The following is a 23769-nucleotide window of genomic DNA, read 5'->3' on the forward strand; positions in this document are numbered from 1 at the left end:
ATACATACCTTCCTTGCCACGAGCTAACACTTCGTTGAGTTATTTCATCAAACACTTGTTGAGCAACATCAATATCAAAGTAACCAAGTCATCGAACTGGTTTGATCCGAGTTCGATTTGAGTTGGGTTCGATCCAAGTTGAGTCAAGTTTGGGCAACCTCGAACACGGTTCAAAAAATTTTCGAGTTAAAAAAATCAACTCAACTTGACTCAAACTTAGTTTCGAACCGAGTTGAATCGAGCTTTATCAAGCCGAGTCAAGCGAGCTAACCAAGCTAACTCGGTTCATGCACAGCCCTATGTGTAAGGATGACAACATTTAGACACTTAAAAAAAAAAAAAAAAAAAAATCTAGTGTGGGCCTGTGAAGCAATGATTGGACAAAATGAACGGCTCAAATCAACCAAATCAATTGATCACACGTGCAAGTGGTCCAAGTACTCTGTATTTTAGGATTTTAACTGTAAAAATACTTGGGAATTCAAAATTACCAAAAAAAGCCTTGATGAATCTGAATTCTTGGGCAGTGCTTTTTGAGGGATGAAACTATCCAAAAGCCCTCATTTATATTTTTCAAAATTACCAAAAAAAGCCTTGATGAATCTGAATTCTTGGGCAGTGCTTTTTGAGGGATGAAACTATCCAAAAGCCTTCATTTATATTTTTCAAAATTACGAAAAAAATCCTTGATGAATCTGAATTCTTAGGCAGTGCTTTTTGAGGGATGAAACTATCCAAAAGCCCTCATTTATATTTTTCTTTTTGAAATCATGGCCCAGGTTGCATGTGTATGACATCCAACCTGTCCAACAGACGAGCCCCTTCCTGACCCTTCCTGAATATCACTCTCCAAGTGGGGTCTGCTCGTGCAAAGTGTTGAATCGATGATCATGACGCCCTCTTCATCCTAGCCGTTTATGATGGAGATCTTGTTAGTACACACCCATGTGTGTACACACACTCCATGTTAGCCCCCTACCCCCGGCGCTAGGGATCGATACCAAGACCTCAATACCAAGACCTCAAGTGTTGAAACGAGGTATCTCCACTCAGTCTGCCAGTTGAGCTATGGACCTGGGTGTTTATTACAATATGCTTAAATCATGCTTATGATGAAATATTTAACAATTTTTAAATGAGTCCACCATGTGGGGTCCATGAAAGGGCATTAACAGCCCCAAATACCCCATTGTGATCATACGAGAGAGTACACAAGGAAAAAAAAAAATCAACTTATATATGGCTAAGAGCTATCTCCGAGATAACCATTCTCATGACATTGCTCTCTTCATTTCCACGATGTTAATCCGTTTTAAGCTGCAGGGTATGCAAGTACCCGGGTTTGGATTGTGAGCTAATGACGCCTTGATTTGTAGACATAAAAAATATTAATATGCACATGACATACATTAATTCAAATGGAATTATCTAAAATGTAGAAATTATAAGACTTCTATAAAGTTGGCCTACTTGATCAATGGTCTAGGTCTACTTAAAAGTTAGATGGTGTGATTGGAAATACCAGTGGGCCCCACTAGACAAACCTAAAGGTTAGATGGTTTGATCGGAAATACTAGTGGCCCCCCTAGAATTGTGATCATCTCAGATTCATGCCAGGGATGATGTGCTTGTGCTGGGACACATGCATAATACTACTGACATGGGAACTTTTAGGGGCTGTTTGGCTGGGCGGATTGGAAGGGATGGGATGGTATTGGAAGTTAAATCCTGGGATTGACTGGGCGTGCCAAACAGACTGGGTGATCTGATCCTGGGATATAGCAATCCCATGGATCTTAAGACAATCCACCGACAACACCATCGTTACCTTTAAATCTCATCCAATCCATCTTAATCCATTCAAATTTGCCTAGGACGTGTTTGGTTCGAGGGATTGAAAGGGATGGGAAGGTTTAATCTCGGGATTGGCTGGGCATGCTAAACAAACTCGATATAGCAATCCCATGGATCTTAAGACAATCTACTGTCAACCCCATCATTACCTTGAAATCCATGCCATCCTCCCTAAAACCATTCAATCCCTTCCAATCCACCCGGCCAAACGGGCCCTTAAGGTCTTATTGGGATGATAGGTTACGACGGGAAACTCACGTCATTACTTCATACTTTTGATTGGACATTACGTGCTGTCAAATCATAATAATTCTGTAGAGTCACCACATTACCGGGATAGCCTAAGGGCCTGTTTGGGTGATGGGATTAGAAGGGATTCGGTGGGATAGGATTTAAAAAAATATAGTTATTACCCATGTCAGGGAATGTCCCGGTCGCCATGGGATAAGATTAATGCCCTGCTTTGTTAATAATACGGTAGTATATTGAATGGATATACCCACCGTTATTTGAAATTACTAGAATAATACACGTGTTATATCTAAACCGTTCATTTGTTTTGTAACCTCATTTTATGGCATGGGCCTAAAAATGAGGTAGATCCAAACCTTATGTGGCCCCAAAGAAGTTTTCAATGGTAAGTATTCAATTCCTGTTGCTTTCTATGGTGGGCTCCACTTGAGCTTTAGATTTACCTGATTTTTTGGCCCATGCTCTAAAATAATCTCGATAAATGGGTGGACGGTGTGGATATAGCCCACAGATCATGGTGAGACTTACATAACTTGCTAACATTGGCTGAAATTAGCACAGGACCCAATGCAATTCTATTTAATGTAATTCCAAGCTTTTCCATTTCTTCCCAAACATAGAGTGGACTTGGCACGGAATCAGATGAATCCCATCCCACCTAATCCCTTCTAATCCCACCGCCCAAACAGGCCCCGGGTGGATTGGAAGGGATTGAATGGTATTAGGGTGGATGGCATGGATTTCTAGGTAATGATGGTGTTGTCAGTGGATTGTCTTGAGATCCATGGGATTGCTGTATCCAGTCTGTTTGGCACGCCCGGCCAATCACAGGATTAAACCTTCCCATCCCTTCCTATCCCCCGAGCCAAACACGTCCCAGGCAAATTTGAACGAATTAGGGCGGATTGGATGGGATTTAAAGGTAATGATGGTGTTGCCAGTGGATTGTCTTAAGATCCATGGGATTGGGATCAGATCACCAACTCTGTTTGGCACGCCCGGCCAATCCCGGGATTTAACTTCCAATCCCTTCCAATACCATCCAATCCCTTCCTATCCGACCAGCCAAACGGGCCCTAAGTGTGTTATCGCGGCGTACTTTTGTTGGCCCCTATCAGGCTATGTGTGCTGCTTCACACCGCCTCTCTCTTGCATGACTTAATGAATAGGACAGAAAATGAGACAGGGCCGAAGAAGACATTGACCACAATTTAGCAAGCAGGGGGGTTGAACGCCTTCCTTTTAATACTTACTGGTGTCAAGTATTCGATTTCCGATACACGCACTGTAATAATTTTGCAAAATGGATGAGCAATGCGAAAAAGGGCCTCATCATGATGTATTTGACTTATCCACACTACTCATTTGTTATGCTAACTAAATTTAGGGCATAAGCAAAAAAAATTGAGGCAAATCCAAAGCTCAAGTGTACCACACCATAGGAAATAGTGGAAATCAAACACCTACTATTAAAAACTTCCCGTGGTCTTTAAAAGTTTTGGATCAAGCTGATATTTGTGTTTTCCCCTTATTCATGTGTGTGTGACTCTATGAGTGGGTTAGATGATGAAAAAATTACAACGTGGACCAATAAAGGAAACAACTTTCAATGGTGGACAAATTAAGGCCACTATTTCCTTTTGTGTCGGCCATTTGAGTGTTGGATCTACTTCATTTTTCAGCTCATGCCCCAAAATGTTCTAATAAAATAGATAGACATTGCGGATATATCATATACATTATGATTTATATCATATACATTATGATGGAGTCTACATATTTAAGTCCATACTTTTGTATCGATTTTGAGGAAAAATTACTCTCACGTATTCAAACAACATGGAGAAGTAATAATTACTTATTTAACAGGATTTACAGGTACCATGGAGAATCAAGCAGACCCTTAAACTGCAATAGTAATGATAATCACTATATTTTACCACGATAGGCACATTGCTACGAGTCTACAGTGCATACATCTAGGTGGGACTTACCCTCAGAGTCCCGTCGCCAAGTCACGCTCAAATTAAACAGTCCAAATGATGTATTAAGATTTAAATGTATCATTAACCAGCAACTACTCTTATTTAATTATCTAATTACAAGATTAGTGGACATTTATTGGACGGTTGAAAATTAAAATATATATGTCTAAGGTCTTATTTCAATAAACAAATGTTCATGAATCAGAGATCAGGATTGGGCAACCAATATGATTTTGGGACTGTTACTTGGCCACAATGGGTTCCACAATTTATGATATCTAAGTGCCCGTGGATCAAGTGTCACAGCAGATGGAGTATCAGATAACTTTTTACTTTTTTGGTCCTTCCTCTTGCTCCAGTGGTAGACTTTAAAGAGTTTGAACAATTGGTCAAGGGTTCGGGTACCCATAGGTGGTGAAATCCGACCACGGTGTGTGTGCGTGGGTTAAAAATCAAATAACTCCTCTTTTGAGAGTTTTGTGAAATTATGTACAGGAAGGGATTGCGGTGTGGCCCACATAAGTTTTTTCTCAGGCTGATTTTGTGTTGGACATTAATCCTTGTGACCCAGAACTGATGAACGGGTTTGATTAGAAGTACACTCTATGGTGGTCCCACAATGCAAACAAAAGGATGGTTGGCATGCCATCCCATAACATTGAGTGCATCTGATGGATGGGATGGCTGTCACACAGATAATATGGTGGGATCTGCAGAAGTTGACTCGACCCCATCCATCTGGGTTGGACCCACTCTAGATCAAACGAGTCAATCTGAGTAGCCCAATCTTTTAACCATGATCGCCAAGTACCCTACCTGATGAATGGCTCAAATCTCTGGCACGTGTTCTGTACACATGGATCTCTTACCAAAATTCCATGCGGGTTTGGATCAAGTTGCAAGTTTTGCGTTCCATTTATTCAGGTATTTATGACTTTTTGTAGGTTTTTTTTAAAATTTTTTTGTTAGCTTGTTAGTACACAACTTGAGCCATGGACCTAAGGAAAATAAACATTCCGACGACCCCTAAGAATTTTTTAATGGTGGGTATTCAATCACCACTGTTTCATGTGGCGTGCTCCACCTTAGATTTGGATGTACTTTATTTTCTGCATAATGCCCTAAAATGGGCTGTCAAAATGGACAGATGAAGTAGATGTAAAGCACAAAGATCAAAGTAGGCCCCACAGTCAAGGATCCACCGAAGTCATGTCTGAAAGTGATTCAGCCGGACACGGATTAGCTACTGCACCCGACAGTAGCAAATTCGCTACTGAAGTAACATCACCAGGGGCGCGACCATGATGTATGTATTGTATTTACGCCGTCCATAGATTTGGAGATACCATTTTAGGGCATGAGCAAAAAAAAAAAAAAAGAGGCAGATTCAAAGCTCAAATACACCCAGCATGGAACGCCCACCGTTGAAACTTTCATAAGACCGGCCATGATGTTTATAAGTTAACACTGACGTGGAACGAGGGAAAATACAAATATCAGTTTGATCGAAAACTTTCATGGCTTCGAGAAGTTCTTAAGGGTAGTCGTTCTATCCCCACTGTTTTCTATGAGGGTTCACTTAAAATTTGGATTTGCCTCGTTCTTTGTCTCATGCCTTGAAATGATCACTCCAAATGGAGATACGGTGTGGATACAACACGGACATCATAATCGCCCTACAAAATGTGGTGACGTCACTTCAGTAGCCAGACTGCATTCGGTAGCTAATACGCGTAGGATCGACAGAGTATATACGGACGCGGATTAGCTACTTACAGACATCAACAAGTTCTGTGAGCCCCACCATCGTGTATGTATTGTATTCACACTGTCCATCCATTTGAAGAGATCATTTTAAAGGAAGAATGAGGCAGATCTAAGTCCGTAGTGGACTCTACCACAGAAAATAAGGGGGAGAGTGATGCCCACCGTTGAAACCTTCTTAAGGTCGACCATGATATTTATTTGAGATCTAAACTGTTCATTTGTTAAGGCAGTCATAAAAGAAGGAAAAACACAAATATCAGCTTGATGGATGGACAGTGGGGATATAAAACATACATGATGGTGGGCCCATAGAACTTGGTGACGTCATTTTTTTTTTGAGTTAGATTTTTAGTACACACCCATGTCAGTACACACTCCATGTTAGCCACCCCCGCTAGGGATTGATACCAAGACCTAAGTGTTGAAACTAGGTATCTTCACTCATTCTGCCAGTTCTGATATGGATCCGGGTGTTGGTGACGTATTTCAGTAGCGATTCTCGCTACTCAATCTGTCAGTAACTAATCCGCGTCCAGTATAAATACACAGCCGAGAATACGGTCCAATCAAACCCGGCCATATCAGGGCTTACCGTGTTGGGTGAGGATACGGCCTCACCCAATCTGCTTCCATTACACTCTGTGATGTCTGAATGACATTCACTCTGTCCAACCGTTTCGCTAGCTCATGTAAACCCAAAAATCACGGAGATTGGAAACACTAGTGGGCCACACCATACGAAACACTGAGGATGGGATGCCCACTACTGAAACCATCTTAGGCCCACATAAGTTCTGAAACAGGCTGATATTTGTCTTTTCACTTCATCCTGATGGGACTAATCTTACGACAGATCGGATGGCATGTCAGTATCACAATGGACCCACAACCGTTTCAGTAGTGGGCGACCCATCCACCCTGTTTTATTTGGGGTGTGGCCCACTTGAATTTTAAATCTTCTCTCTTTCTCTCACAATGTGGATAAGGTTGAAACTATATTACCTGGGTGGGCAGAAAGTTCGGAACAAACCCCTCTCAATCAATTCCAAGATCTAATTATCGTTTCTCATCCAAAGCAGGTGACCGCATTGAATGGGCCACCTCAACAATCCTGACCATCAGATTTTTCCTATCAGATTCCGAACAGCGTCAAAGCTATCGGACGATTGAGATCGATCATTCCATTAGTCAACCTCAATCCAGCCAATAATCTAGATCGACACACAAATGAATGAGCACCATCCACAGTAACCAATCTATTCAGTGGCCACCTGTTGGATGGTTAAGATCACCTCCCATCAGTGCAGTTTTAACGCACCAGTCATAAAAATCAGGCCATCTCAGGTGGCCACAGCGTATCAAAACCAATGAATGGCTAGGAAAAAAGTTTTTAACTGTGAGGCCCACCTAAGACTGGAGCGACCAAATTTTTTAGGAGCAGAAGATCTAAGCATTATTTCCAACATTAAAAGCTCAGATCTCACATGCATGCTTCATGCTGCACGTGTGCTGCATGTGGATGCCTAGCCGTGTGGAATTAGCTAACCTCCTTTTTTTAGTACTTTTTAAAGAGAAGATCAAGGAAATACTTCACCACACGCACGTGTGACCAATATGCAGAAAGCTACCTATACACGATTCATCATCGAATCAGATTATTCTAAGAGGTGGTTCGGATGCAAGAATAGATGTGTCCACACAGTGGTTTGTAACCTAGAAAACAAGCAACAATGATAGCATATTTCTTATCAAGCTGCAAGAAAGATAATGAAAGTGATGCATCCGGTATCATGTTCCCTCACATGAGCTAAACGTGTCACGTGTACCACTGTCCACATTCAATTGCTCCACATGCCACATCAATCTTCATCCGAATTTATCAATTTGCACATCCGCAATAACTGATAAGTGCTGCATGTCAAAATCTATCTTTAAGCTTCCCACCTGTTTTGAGTTCATTTTTAATCCTGTTCAAGGCATATGGTAAGCTGTAACAGCCATTGCGTAAAGATAACGGTGGCAACCATTACATATTACGGTTTCATAACAGCCGTAACAATCATTGCGGAAAAAATGATATGTAACAGACAATTACACCCCGGTCGTAACAGCCTTACACTGGTCCACAACAGATCTAATACAGGTTTTTCAGAGTGTTTTTTTATAATAATAATAAATAATAAAACGAGATCACAACAGCTGTTACAGGAGCCATAACAGCTATTACAGCCTGTATCGCAAAGCTAACAGTAATAGTCGTTACGACCATCATTGCTGTTACAGAAAACCTTGGTTCAGGGTGTTTGACAAACAACGAACAAAAGAACTAGTCCAAGGCAAGTTAAATAAGAAATTCGAGCCCATCCAGAACAACATGACCCAGACAATGTGTCCAGCACACAACTCTGCTTGAATCTAACAGCCCTCAAGTGTGTGAAAGTGATCAAGTGCTGTTAGATCGAAAGCCAGCATTTGTAAGATATCAGCCCTAGGATTGGATCACAATAATCATATCATTAAACCACAGTTTTCTTGAACCTTAGAAATGGGAAAATTGGTACACAAAAGCAAGAGAGAGCCCAACATTTTTGGCCTGATGGAAATAAATGAATAACAGCATAACAACAAGGATGGTGATTAAATAAGAATAGATCTCCAAGCTAAGCTTCATACTTGCAGAGGTTCTCAAATCCCATATATTCCTTCCGCTCGATCTTCACTATCATATTCGATATACCAACCCCACCTGTAGAGCGTAGAGGATGAGATTTTCGATGCTAGGATTATGTCACTTAAATATAGCTATTTTCTATGTGGGTCACGCCATAGGAAACAATCAACAACCACCAATTGGTCCAGAGTACACGTGCAGACAACTGACCACCTGATGAGTAGAATGGCCGACTTTTACGCTAGGTGATTGTCATGGTGGATCCAACCTGTTGAATGGGTTGGATGTTGTATGACACGTAGGCTTTCTTTTTCTTTCTTTTTTTTTTTAAAATTTTTTTTTTTAAAGCATGCAATAATTGGATGATCCAACTTTAGTTGTGTTTGAGGATATAGATATTCTAGTTTTTATTTATTTATTTAAGTATGCAATAATTGGATGATCCAACTTTAGCTGTGTTTGAGGATATAGATATTCTAGTGATTAGTGGAAGAGGTGAGAGAATTTCTTACCAAGTGAGATTGCGCTCACAAAGATTGTGAAAGCTAGTATGAAGATGATGAGGGATGCCCTCCCTAATAAAATGATTAGCTTCCTCACCACGTGTTGCCCAACAAAGGCGGCGATTGTTGCCACGAGCACAAAGTAGAGAGCTGCCAGATTGATAAAAACCCAAATTAGCAAATAAACAAATAAGCTTAAGCAGGCACTGTATGAATTTTCTTAAGGTGTCTCTATAAGGTGGATATTCCATACCATATGGAACTGGAAAACGCTTTAGAAGGTAATATTCTACAACAGACATTGATGAGGAGAATGTCATGGCAAAGGTGGCCGTAGCACTCGATACCTGCGCAAAAGGTCAGACAAGTCAAGCTTTGGAAGTGTGTGGACAGTTGGCGGTTATTGCACACATGCACCCATTTGAATTATATGTAGAAGCTAGCACCCAATATATAGAGAAATTCCCCGGTGCTCTCAGAACACAGTAAGTTATAATGCTCCTAGTTACATTGGGATAGTTAGTCCAATCCATTGATCCAGATAGTTCATTATTTCTTACGCACACTTCATGGGCTACCATGCAAATATCACACCAATCTGACAAATAAAAACCATTTGATCAATGGCCTATTAATATGGATGGTTATGATTGTTTACACAAAATAGGTCGACTCAACAATGTGATCGATCCATTTGTTGGAGCCCATCATAGAGTTCTTATGATTCTAAAAAACCACTTTTGTTAGGCAGTCATAACCATCCCACCCATGGTTTGGAAAAGGGACGGTTACAGGAATAAGGCCAAATAAAGATTGATTGCATCATATCCGGTCAATGCGATTTTGCAAGGTAGTCAATGAAATGTGTTCTAGACTTGATAGATGGTAGCGATCGATCAATTGAACTGTCCAAGTAAAATGATGCAACCATAGCGTTTTGCTTATGTCCCCACTATCATGCTGACATTAGCAATGTCCTAGAACCTTTTAAATTGCACGTGGGGTGACCTATCGTTGATCTTATCTGTTCATCCATTCATACAACTAGGAGCAAGCCCTGGTGCATGAATCACACCAATCGGATGATCCTAACCTTTTAAGTGACATGTGGGATGCCCAGTCATCAATCCAGACCGTCCATTCTTTCATACAATTAGGAATAAACCATGGATCAAAAATCATGCCAATTGGATGATCCTAAGCATGTAAGCAAAAGCATGGAAAATGGACAATCAAGATTGAGCAGAGAAACAAATTAGGTCCAATCATCATCTTGAATCTTTTTGGTAGATCCCACTTTGTATTGCTTATGATTCCAACGTAGCACTTTGGTTTGATGATTCTAACCATGCGATCTATGGCTCAAACGGTTCGGCCTCATTCATAGGGTCACACTTGGAGGCGTGATTCTTGCACCATGGATTTCTCCCAATGCTACCATTGAATGAACAGTCCTAATCAATGATTGGGCATCCCACATGTAAACTAAAAGCTTTGGGGACATTAGCAAAACTCTATAAATATATGTGTGTGAAATGCAGTAGTGCTCTTAGAGCATTGTTAGTTATAGTGCTCATAGTTGCATCGGTTCACTTGGAAGGTCCATTCGATCCATCTAAACTGTACGTTGAGTCCAAATCACATTTACTAGGCCATCCTACAAAATCTTACTGATCCCTCAATCCAATCCATCTTTCATTTGGCCTTATTTCCACAATCATCCATTGTTCGAAGCTATGATGGCAAGGTTACAATTGCCTAACCAACCATGCCTAACAAAAATGATTCTTTAGAATCATAAGCAATTCATGACATGCTCTAACAAGTAGATGGGTCCCTCCCTCCCTACCATGCCCCACAATATTGGAAGATCCTAGCCATCCAAACTGTGGCCATTTTCAGTTGAATCCAGACTGTTGTATTTCTTTTCTTGCTGCCTATTTGCAAGCCACCAATCGAGGGTTAGGGCTCTTCTGAACACTGTTTACTGTAGGAACCACCAAATCAGCAGTCTGGACACCTACTTCAGGGCCCCACTAGAAAAAAACCGAAGGCTCAGTAGATGCCATTGGTTTTGAGGAATGTATAATTCAATTCACATGTTCACTAACATTAGCAGATAAATATATGGAAGAAATCAAAAGTTAATATGGGCAATTATATCTAACAAAAACAGAAGGCAAAAGATGATGTACGCACCTGAGGAGGGATGCCCAGCTCCAAGAAAAGTGGGCCCAGAATAAAACCTCCGCCTAAACCAAGCAGTCCGCCAACTATGCCTGCGAGTATGCCACAGAAGCAGTAGAGAACCAGCTGATGGACTTTCCAGCTTGTCCCTTCCTCTCCCTTGGATGCAATCACTCTCGTGCCTCTATATAAGCTAACCGCCTCATACAGAGACACCCCCACAGAAACTGGGATCTGTAAGACATCAATGTTGGGAACATTCAACGCTCAAACCTGTCCCCTCAAGAAATACTCATGTCTGACTAAAATGGGTTTTCAAATCCTGATGAGTCAACTCGTTCAAGCAAGACCCGATCAATTTAAGGGGATTTTCTTTCATTCAAGTACTTGAACAAGGTTGAAAAATCAGACTGCAATATGATATTAACTACAAAAATCTCAATTAATTACTTGATCTAGTTACAAGTTTACTAGGATTCGGGTCCTCATTGAATCCAAGTCGAGTTTTGAGAATTTCAACTGACCAAAGAAAGAGACAATACCTGCAGTAAGTTCAAAACCCAGTATGCTGTGGAACAAGTTGTTGTACCATTCTGCATCCAGCATGCATACACCAGTTTTTCATCAGTAAGGAAATGTATTTATAAACATGTGGAGCAAATGCTAAAATATAGGTGTACTAGGGTGTGTTTGGTTGCATCAAGTATCATGAAGTTTTGTGATATTTTGTACCAAATTAGATTGATTAATCATGAAATATCATTATTTTTGGCGCGACCAAACACATTTTAAGCAATAAAAGGCATTGGAAAGAGCTAACCTTAACAATTTGCAGCGTGAGGAATGCAACCCAGACAAAGACGAGAAGGCCAAGTTCCTTCCAGTAGACATTCTTAAGAATTGGGACCTGATGTCATTACAGGAGTTAGTCTTGAGGCTTGACAGATTCAAGGAATTACATTTTGTAGCGTATAGTCACCTCTTCGTCCCCAGATGCCTTGGTCCCATTCTCAGTGCCGCTGCTTGGGCCACTAGGGAGAGGCTCGTATTCCACCTCTTCATTGCTATTGCCTAATTTAAATGGGAAAGACGAATAACAAGTTTTGTTAAATTAAGAAACTAGGGTGTAAAGATTTCACTAAGGGCTCATTTGGCAGCGTTGGTTTTAATCCAGTGTAATTGAGTAGATTTTGCAACTTGTGGAATCAAGTGGATTTCGCAACTCATGGAATCGAGTAGATTTTGCATATCAGCTTTAAGGTAGGAATGCAAAAAGAGCTATTTTGGGGGATTTTGATCCCTTTGAAATCCAAATCCAACCCATTCCTTGCTACCAAATGACCAAAAAAAGCAAATCCCTCACATTCTATGCTGCCAAAAGAACCCTAAACCTTCAATGACCAGTGTTTAAACATTTGATTGAGTACTCAAAGTACTCCTGGACTCGATTCAACCAAGCAAGATTTGGGTTGAGTTAAAAGGAAAATGGGTAAATAAGAACTTGAAACTTGATTGAAGACTCAAAAACAAGATAGCATAATCTTTTGAGTCTTTACAAAACATAAATAAAATAAAACAAAGTCCATATTTTCAACAGAGTCCAAAGTCAACTCAGAGTCAGGCCATCAACAACCTCAAACCAAGGGAGGTCCTAAACCTTCTATGGCATTGGGGAAAGTTAAAAAAGCAACTCACCATTTGATTCCGAGCGTTTTGCAGTCTCCTGAAATTAGTAACAGAAATCAGAACACAGTGGGAGTTCAGCAAACATGAGCAAGTGAAAGTATAACACCTTTTTAATTATAGTTTCTTTCTTCCATGTTTCCACACCCTTCAAGAAAGCCTTTGTTGATGTGCCTGTAAAAAGCAGTCGGAACCATCAAGCCTACTCTCAAAGTCCAGAAATATCAATGCATGTTCACAAGGCAATTACCCAAGAAAAGGATGATGAGCAGAACAGTGACCATCCAATCAGCAAAAATCACATTGAAAGCGACACCAATACTGATTCCAAGCATAAGCATCGGTTGGAAAAGCAACGCCAAGTCATAGTCTATGATGGGCATATCTAGAGTTGGATGCCTTAGCTTAAGATTGTAGTAAACAGTCGAGGCTGCTGCTCCCATGATCATACCTGTTCAAACAGAGGCTAGAACCTCAGCACTTGCATTAGGCAGTTCAAGAAAATATCTCCAAGCCTGAAATTTGGATTGAAAGATCTACCATCTATTTTTTATGATCTTGAGAAAGTAAGGAAAATCATCCTTATAATGCAAAACAACAATTTGGTGGCTAGATTTGACCACATTTTGGCCACAAAAATTTACAGGAAGTAGCACTAGACAAGGAACATTTTCAGGTAGAGATTGAATCCAGGTAGTGAGCTTTAAAATTTAAAGAAAAAAAAAAAAATCACAGAAGAAGAATATTGAAACCAAGCAAATAACCTTCCTACCGATTTTCCAGATCTGTGATGATGTTCATACATCTATAAAGCGAAGGTTTGCAAAAGGATTGAAAAAAAAAGTTAAAAGTAACAAGAACCCATGCAAAGTAGAATAATTCTCTCAAGAACTGCCATCGCAGAAATAAGACTATCTAAATGCTCTTACATTTTGATATAGCTGTCGATGATTTGGCATCGAACCCAATAATCAGAGTCAGCATAGGAACGAAGATCCCGCCCCCGCCAACACCACCAACACTCCCAAATGCTGCTCCAAAGAACCCAATGATCGTACCCACAACAATTTGCCAGCCGAATTTCATAGCCTGTAATGCCGAATCAACCAAGACAATGCCTTCAGTGTCATCAAAAACAGATTTTCAGGAGTCACCAAACAGAAAGGGGGAGAAGAAATGTGAGATTATGCAAATAACTCTGATGTTTAAGTATAAATCATACTCATGCTAAAGGACTAAAATTCAAACAATTTAGCAATTTAATAGGAAACCAGAACGCCAAAGACAGATTTTCTCAAGAAAATCTCAATCAAAAAGCAATTTAAGTTCAGAGGCTTACTGGCCAAACATGCTGGTAGCTCGATCCATTGGGTTGCCACAAGAAATTTATGAATCTCAAAAGGTAATCCGATTCTGCATCTTCAATTTTCTCATTTGTTGAAGCCATGCCTTTCAGATTCCGTTCTGCGGAGACAAGCACAGAAGCTAGAAGAAAGCTGAACCCGATTGCTGCTACCGATCTCAAACCCCGCCATTTTGCTCCCATTTCAGCCATTGGATCTCAAAATCTCCGCCTGTACTCCTCGACTATAACTTCACGTTCTCTTTCAAAGAGAGAAAGAGAGGAATTAATTGAATCTCAGTGAACAGACCGGAAAGCTGATTTTACCAAAGAATTCAAATTCCCATCTGAATCAACTTTCCGGAGCTTTTCTCCACCAGTTTCAATCGAAAATGAGCCGTTCTGAAGAATCCTCTTCAAGTACGATCTCAACCGCAAGATCCAACGGTCCAAGCCAACTCCGATCTAAACCTACAGGGATTTTCACCACTCTACAATGGGGAAAAAAAAAGGATTTCCTTCAACGAGAGCGAAATTCCTCAAAATTTCGACCTTTCTCGATCGTAATCGCAACGAACCTATCTCTCTTGCTCGAATCTCTTCGCGAAAATCCACCCGTCCGAATTCCTACAAAATCCACCGTCGGTTCTGGTTTTTTCAGCACCGCATTCGTATCCGACAGTGCCAGAATCGGCGATGAGTACCGGAAAGGGTTAAAAAACAAGATCCGGTAGGAAAATCGGAGGAGTGGAGAAAAGATTAGGAAAAGCGGGAATCTTCCGATTGAGCTTTCGGATGAAATCTGGCCGTAGACCTTCCGGTCTGAAATCCTACAAACCAAACGTGCCTTTCCGGATTTCCAGAAGATTCCTTTGAAGATTCCAACGATTTTCCGGCGAAAACGTCCAGAATCTTGAATTCGTGCCGGAAATTCGACAGTGAGAGCTTCTCTCTCAATCGACGTTTTTATTTCTTCCAAAAGAAAAAAGGGATTTTTCAAAAATAGAGAGATTCAGCGTAAAAGAGTGCCGGTTTTCTTTTTTTATATAGTACTGCTCTAGGCTTTCTTCGCTTGCTCGTGTGGAGAATCATTTTAGCGGGGTTTTCTTAAATACGCCTTAATCTCACATTAATTACGAAAGAACCATTTCCCGTGGAGAATCATTTTAGCGGGGTTTTCTTAAATACCCCTTAATCTCACATTAATTACGAAAGGAGCCATTATAAACGCCCGTCCTTGTCGGCTCTTGTACACGCCGCCTGTCCAATCGAAAGGAAAACGATGCGGTACGGACGGACGCGGATGGAAACGGATTGGCTACTCCCTCTGACTGGCTGGTGGTCGGTGCTATGTGGGGCCCACCATGATGTATATGTTTCATCCATGCCGTCCATCTATTTCTACAGATAATTTTACGGTACGAGGAAAAAATGAGTTATATTCCAATCTCAAGTGGACCACATTGCAGGAAACAGTGTTGAATGAGCGTCAACCATTAAAAACATTTTGGGGGCCACACAAGTTTTAGATCAAGCTGATTTTTGGTTTTTCCCTTCATCTGGGCCTGTATGACCTAATCAACAGATTGGGTGTGAAATAAACAGTACAGTAGGCCTTAGGAGGATTTTAATGGTGGATATCTAATCTCTATCGTTTTCATGTGGTGTGGTCCACCTGAGATTTATATACCTCTAATTTTTATAGAGCCCTAAAATGATCTGTAAAAATGGATGAACGGAATGGATGAAACACATACATCATTATGGGGCCCACAGAGCACCGACCACCAGCCACGGGGCTGGTGTCAGGGGGAGTAGCCAATCCGTTTCCGACGCGGATTGCGTACTGAGTAAACTCTGTGGGGTCCACCCTGATGTTGTTGTCTTATTCACGCCGTCCATCCATTTTAACAGCTCATTTTATGGTATGATACCAAAATTAATTGGTATCCAAGTCACAAGTGGACCACACCACAGGAAACAGTGAGGGCAATAACGTCCCTGTTTAAACAATCCTAGGGCCCACCGTGATGCCTATTTGAAATCCAACCTGTTCATAAGCTCACAAATACACGGATGAAGGGAATACACACATATCAGCTTGATCCAATGCTTCCCTAGCCCAAAGAAATTTTCAACATTCAATCCCCACCGTTTACTGTTGCGTGATCCACTTGAACTTTGGATCTGTGCTTAAATTTTAGGCGCTTGCCCTAAAATGATCCGAAAAAATCGGATGAACGGAGTGGATAAAACAGATACGTTATGGTGGGCCCCATAGAGTTTGCTGAGTACGCTAGCGTACATACCGAATTAGTACGGTATCCGCAAACTGTGATAATGTGAGGCCCACTGTTACATATGAAATCCAATCCGTAGATTAGGTGAGTCTACTCATTTTCAGGTTATATGCTAAAAATGAGCCTGATCAACGACTCAGGTGCGCAACACCAATGAGAACAATATAGAATTACGCCTAAAACCTCTTAATTCGCGTGATGAGGTCCATCTGGGCTTTTCATCAGGCTTTGATTTTTATTGTCCGTTCATCATGGTAAGTCCAACCTGATTAACGGATTAGATGGAATATAAACATTACTGTAGGGCCACAAAGCATCTTGAATGTTTCGATGGTGTGTGTCCTCATCCCCATTGTTTCCTGTGGTGTGGCCCAGTTGATGTGTGGATCAGGATAGAGGAGCATGGACGGAGTGGATGTAACACAAGCAACACTGATGGTCCCCACAGATCTACGGACTTCTGGGCGCATGTAGTTCGTGCAGGATTCCGGTCAAGCCGGGTGAGATTAAAATTTGAATCGTCGCACGTGCCATCTGGATTACGTGCTGAGATTAAGTGTGAATGATCACACGTGCTATCTGGAATCCGTGTGTTTGATATGAGTTCAGTCGTAAGGTTTTGTGTTTGCGTGTACGGCAGCGGTGAAATCGTTTTTTGTTTTTTTTTCCTGGGGGGTAGAATTCAGCGAGGTTAGATGGATTGATGCGGTGACGCCATTAGATGGCGTGAAAAGTATCTGAACTGACCTTGAAGAATTAGTGAACCCCTCGACACGTGGTGATAAAGTCAGCCACAAGGTGCGTCAATCCATTTTAATTACAGGGCAGCATGCAATTCAAGGGAAGCGGATTAGCTATGACAGGTTGAGTAGCTAGACTCGTTACTGTAGTTCCATGGCCCTCATGATATATGCTTTGTATCCATGCCGTCCAGCCATTGGAGAGATCATTTTAGGGTGGAGATCCAAAGAATGAGTTTAATCCAAAGCTTCAGTGGACTCAGCACAGAAAATAGCAGGGATGGTGATGCCCACCATTAAAAACTTTTAAAGGCTACAAAAGTTTTCTCTCAAGCTGGTATTTGTGTTTTCCTTCTTTTATGTCTTTTTTTAAACTTTTGTAGGGGTTGGATTTTAAATAAAAACCATGGTAAGCCTTAAGGCCTGTTTGGGAGTCGATTTGGAGCCCTTTAGATTCGAAACCCTGCTGGATTTGCAATCCTCACAGTGTGTTTGGCACTTTGGAGTGTGAATAAACTTTAATCCAAAATACCTATGCGCGACATATTTAGTGGGTTTCAATTTAATTACTAAATTAATTTTAATATCTATAATTAGTGAGATATAATTTTTGACATTATGGTTGTGATAAGCCCGATGAAATATATGTTTTGCCTGAAAATGATGAAATTCCAAATGTCGAATGGACTGCAAGCACAAGATCATATTTGAGTGACTAACCAATGATTTTTAATCGTTGATTAACAAGGACAATGTTTGGATGGTGCTTGACAATGTTTGGTAGGTGCTGATTTACCTGGACAATGTTTGGAGGGTGTAGATCATCATTAGTGGGCCATGTGCCTAATAGAACAATAATGTACAGTAACACACATGCTACACCTGCAACTATTGAAATAATTCTAGGTGTAATCCAAGCTCTCACCATGGATTGCAAACCCCCTCAAAGAGGGCATTAGAAGCCCCTTAGATTCACAACCCCCGGTTACTTTATGCGCTACGGTGCCCAATGACCCCTTAGGATAGTTTCAATCGTGGGAAGCACTCTGTCCACTGCTTTTTGTGGCGGGCCCGCTGCAGCTATCTATCTGCCTTATTCTTTGCTCATGCCATTGAATGATATCTCAAAATGGATGGAAGGCGTGATACAACACGTACATTATAGTGGGGCCACATAACTTAGTTACGATCACTTTAGTAACGGGTCTGGCTTTTCAACCTTTAAGTAGCTAATCGGCGTCCGTTATTCAAGCAGGTCATGTCAAGAGAAACATATCTTTCTAAGGCTCTCGAAGATCATATGAAATTCACAAAACATATCTTTCGGAGGCTATTAATGATTGTATGAAATTCACTCGACCCTTACATGTCAAGCTAAATTAAATTTAAACGCTGGGTAAAAAGTCAGGCTTAACGCTGATACAAGTGGGACATAGAAAGGAAAATAAATATCTTAGAAATATGAGTCACTTTTGTATATTGTTTTCATTAGGGCCTATTTGGCGCAAGGGGCTATAGTGTATTAGATGAACTGAGCTTTTTTTTTTTTTTTTTTTTTAATTATTATTTTAAACCCTGCATCTAAACAATGGTGATACACGTGGTGATCTGAGTAGATTTTATATAAATATTACAAATAGGCCACATGTGAAATTTTTTTAATTGTGCATGTGGTTGACCGTCAGCTAGATTGTAAATGGTAAACTTCACTTCAAGAATTAATAGGTCCCATCATGATGTTTCGGGCAGTGAATATTTCAATTAGAATGGTTAGTAGTTGTGAATGTGTTATGATTATTTAATTTTGTAATTATGTGGCCACATCATTGCGCTTGAATGTAATTGGTACATTGTTTGCTTCACCCATGAATAATAGTAAAAATGGTGGGTTTATACTGTAAAAATGTAAAAATTGTGCTTTACTTTACCTCCTTACTTTAGCTGTGTAATTTACTTTTCGAGCTATAATTCATGTTTAGACAAATACTTAAAAATGATAATGATAAATCATTTAAATTGTATTTCATAAGAAATTGAAATATGAAACAGACCCTTAAATGAAATACACCCCAATCTCCAGGTGTTTCACCCCATTTTAGTCGCAAGGACTAAAAAATTAGATCAATTCATGATTCAATGGGCCATACTTAGGAAAATCATTGGCAGAGGGACACATGCCCTTGTTTTAGTTAGGGTCCACCGTTATGATTATATTAAATCCAATCTAACCGTTAGATGCGAAGCTAAAATTTAGGCATTGGGACAAAAAATCATGCGTACTCGTGATTCAAGTGGGCCACACAACGAGAAGCACTTTAGAGGGTGATTTAATCTCGTATACTTTTTCCAATTGTGTATTCTACCTGAATCACAAATTGAGCTAATTTTTTCTCTTATTGTTAAAATGGGGTGACTCTCTTGGTGATCATGTCATTCCCTTCAGCACTTGAGCATAGAGACTCCGATCCCAAATTTCCGGGTGTAAACCTAGTAAACATGCATGTGGACAAGTTCTCACGTGCCCACGTAGTCCAGTTAACATTCACATATGCTTAATAATCAAAGTAGCTTTAAACCAGTAACAATAAAAGTTAAGTAGAGATAACTAAACCCCAAAATATATGGTTAATATTTAAAATGTATAGCTCCAAAAGTGGTGTCTGCCCAAATGAGAATTATACAAGCCACAATATACACTCGATAAAACCAAACCATGGAGTCCACCCAAATGGGCACTCCAATATATACATATTCAAAATACAAATGCATTTTCAGGCCTTGAGTTAGTACAATGGGGGCCTTGTGGTTTAGCGAATTGCACCATTACAAGAATGGGCCCACTCATGGGTGGTAATTCTAAGAAATGTCCCTAATTAGACGATTAGTAAACGAGCTAATCTTAGCCTTCTTTGTTGAATGTGGGCCTACCTTGTCACGCCCCAAATCTGAAAATCGAATTCACAGGAATCCCGATTGTCGAACCCGGTGCCAACAGCCTCCGCAGTACCCCATTCTCGGCCCCCGGCGTACATACGCCTGATTCAATCCTTGGATCCTACAAGGAGGATTTTTCAACGTACATTTATCTCATAACAAGCATAACCACTCATATACCCAAATCATAAAGGTAACATCATCATCACATATCCACTAATATAATCATTTGAATACAATGCTGAAAGGGAAATACATATATCGAAATCAAAACTCCAGAGGACAGCTACACACTCCAAGCTCAACGCCGCTGCAACCTAACGCCACCTGCACGCATCTATCGTGCATAAGCTTACAAAAGCTTAGAGGGTGGTGAAAGTGTGTGCACAAGATAAGTGCCAAGTATACCATAAGGCCCATAAATCATACATCATCGAAATAAGCGAAAATACTGACAAGATCATGAATCATACGATATCAGAGTAAGCAGAAATACGGATAATTTCATGAGTCAATCAATATCAGAATATGCAATATAGAACAACTATGCAAATGAGGAGTCATAGAGAGCCAGATATCAGATGCCGAGGATGCGATGCAATATGCAATTCCTGATGAGTCCACAAATAACATCATCCGTATTTAGACCATATAATGCAGAAACACAGTAACCCAAAATGTCATATGCCACGGATGTAATGCAATATGCGGTGTGAATGGAATGACCATACTGGAGTGTGAAGTCGGGATGATAGTATGTAGTATCGTAGGTTACGGAGTCCACCACAAAGGACTCCTATCCAAACCAATCTCACACCTAAATTTGGATAGACTCAACATGGTAAACTCCTAATCTCAGGTTAGTCGTGCGCCCAACCGAAATCTTGGCCATACGAAGGTACACGTAATAAATAATTGTGTACTACCAGCCTGAGTGGATAGTGAATAAATGATTGAATGAGTATGCAACTCCTACTCAATAAGTGCACATATTAATATGGTTCATCTCTGGGATCATCACCGGGGTTTAGTACACTCCAAATGGCACTGCCACTCTCCCAGCCACACAGTCCAAGTAAGCGTAAGAAACTTCACTATCCGCCTGGCCAATAGTCTGTCAATACCTATTCGGCACGTCGATAGTGGACCCATTCACGAGCTGGTCAAACTCAGCCTAGCAATGCCCCCTAGGCTCGGGCGGGTAAGGCCACATCCCCTCCCAACCGACCACGACACAGTGGGAGACGCGGCCTCCTGGTATTCGACACTTGGGCGCTCATGTATCCACTTGGTCTCGACGTTGGGGTGTCTTCTGGTACCAAGATGGTTTAGAGATTTTCACCCAAGGCCATCTATGGAAGCCCGATGCTATAACAAATTTTCAGTGTCCCGTCTGGCCATCCACGATATACCTGTGGAGGCTACAGCTCTGATGTCGCTAGGGCGTACAGTAATCATAATGTAATGTGCATGAGTCATACAATCCAATCATGCATCAATCCTGCGCATACCGTGCACTCATGCGAGATAACCTCCACCTATCAGGGAGTCTCATAACAACATGCTCAATGACATATGCAATGATCAACCACATCTCATAACAAACATGCAGATAATGCATGTGGGCATGTATCATGATGCTATACTGTCACATACTCATAATCGGTATCAATAACCGGCATCGACAATCGACTTGACAATGTGGACATTTAACTAACATTGCTCCCAAGGAATGACCCACATAGATCCTAACATATAGTCCCATGACCTCACCAAGGGCCAAATGTACAACACCATGGGCCTCACTCAAGAGCTTAATATACATCACGATGGGCCTTTCATATGAGCCTAACATACATCACAATGGGCTCCATAGCTTAGCCCTCAAATACACCACAATGGGCCTCATACAATCATAATGGGCCGTGTCACATGGGTCTAATACGCATCACATGGGCTACATCACATGGGCCTATATACATCGGATGGGCCACGTCCCATGGGCCCCAAATACATCACAATGGGCCACAACCCATGGGTCCCAAGTATATCGCAATGGGCCTCTCACACGGGTCCATTATGCATCACATTAAGATGGGCCTCAATGGATGGCCATAGATACGTCACATTGGGCCTCATATACATCAAGTGGGTCGCATTACATGGGCCACATATACATCACAATGGGCTTCTAACACGGGCCACATATACATCACAATGGGCCTCTAACACGGGCCTAATATACATCACAAAGGGCTCCATAGCCTTATATACATTACATTAGGCCTCGACAATCTAACTTGGCCAAGATACTTGGCCTTGAAAATCAGAATTGCCAAATCGGTCATGTCAATCAGAATTGGTAATTGGCCATGACAATCGAGATCGATCAATAATCAAAATCGACAAATCGGTCACGTCAATCGGTCACGATAATTGAAATCGATCGATAATCAGAATCGGTAAATCGGTCACGTCAATCAGAATCGGCCGAACAATCGGCCTTAACAAATAAGAATCGGCCTCGATACTCGACCTCGACAATCGGAATCGGAATCGGCCGAATAAGGCCTAAGGAAAGGTCATAATGTGGACATTCAACCACCATTACCCATCAATATGGACATTTAACCGACATCGCTTCCCAAAGAGTGGTCCACATAGAGCCATACGTATAGTGGGCCCATGGCCCTACACAAGGGCCTAATATACATCGCTATGGGCCTCACTCATGGGCCACATATGCATCACATTGGGCCACACCCATGGGCCTCGAATACATCATAATGGGCCTCGCCCATGGGCCTTGAATACATAACATCAGGCCTTGCCATTTGGGCTGAAAATACATCACAATGGGCCACAACCCATGGGCCTTAATGCACAATGGGTGGGCCCTACACCTGGGTCTAATATACATCACACATGGGCCTCGCACATGGGCCTCATACACAACAAGTTGGGCTTATCAATGGGCCCTAGGGAGAGTGACAATGCGGACATTTAACCAACATTAATATTACAATGTGGACGTCAAACCAACATTGCTCACAAGACATGGTCTGCCATAAACATCATTTCACAAACCATGGTGGAATCACACATACAATGGACCTTATGTACATCCCATTGGGCCTCGACCCATGGCCACCAATACATCAAATGGGCCTCACAACATGGGCCTCATGTATATCAAGGTGGGCCTCAACAACAGGCCACAAATACATCAAGGTGGGCCTAATCACATGGGCCTCATATATATACCAAGGTGGGCCGCACCAATGGGCCTCATGCACAACATATTAGGCCTCATAGGGCCTCTTATACTTCACCATAGGCCCCATACAATAGGTGGGCCTCATCAGCAATGGATAGTGTGGTTAAGGCCCATACATCATTGTCAGCCCCATATATAAATGGACGGAGTGTATCAAACACATACATCATGGTGCGCCCATATCGAGAAGTAAAATGGACGGCATGATATACAACATATTATCAACATAGGGGCCCACCCCATACGAGCTGAATAGATGCACGGTGTGTATAAA

At 41.3% G+C, this 23769-nt stretch overlaps 1 protein-coding gene across 1 annotated transcript; it reads right to left on the reverse strand.

The window, feature by feature from the left end:
• Positions 1-8352: 8352 nt before the first annotated feature.
• On the reverse strand, positions 8353-15298 carry LOC131223073 (sulfite exporter TauE/SafE family protein 3-like). The gene is made up of 12 exons (XM_058218360.1): positions 14242-15298; positions 13832-13991; positions 13153-13353; positions 13012-13076; positions 12915-12942; positions 12199-12290; positions 12040-12126; positions 11762-11812; positions 11232-11453; positions 9286-9379; positions 9042-9182; positions 8353-8604 (listed from the first exon to the last, which is right to left on the reverse strand). Exons 1-12 carry the CDS (start codon positions 14455-14457, stop codon positions 8519-8521), a joined length of 1443 nt encoding a protein of 480 aa, XP_058074343.1. The 5' UTR covers positions 14458-15298; the 3' UTR covers positions 8353-8518.
• Positions 15299-23769: the final 8471 nt, after the last annotated feature.

This window comes from Magnolia sinica, chromosome 13 (assembly GCF_029962835.1).
Source record: "Magnolia sinica isolate HGM2019 chromosome 13, MsV1, whole genome shotgun sequence".
Taxonomy (NCBI): Eukaryota; Viridiplantae; Streptophyta; class Magnoliopsida; order Magnoliales; family Magnoliaceae; genus Magnolia; species Magnolia sinica.

Excerpts from the sequence above, each read along its gene's own strand:
- LOC131223073 (XM_058218360.1), bottom strand. The coding sequence starts at position 14,457 with ATGGCTGAAATGGGAGCAAAATGGCGGGGTTTGAGATCGGTAGCAGCA. Across the intron at positions 12,127-12,198 it reads AGGCATCTGGGGACGAAGAG|GTCCCAATTCTTAAGAATGT; the intron begins GTGACTATACGC and ends TAATGACATCAG. Across the intron at positions 9,183-9,285 it reads GCGTTTTCCAGTTCCATATG|CTCTCTACTTTGTGCTCGTG; the intron begins GTATGGAATATC and ends TCAATCTGGCAG.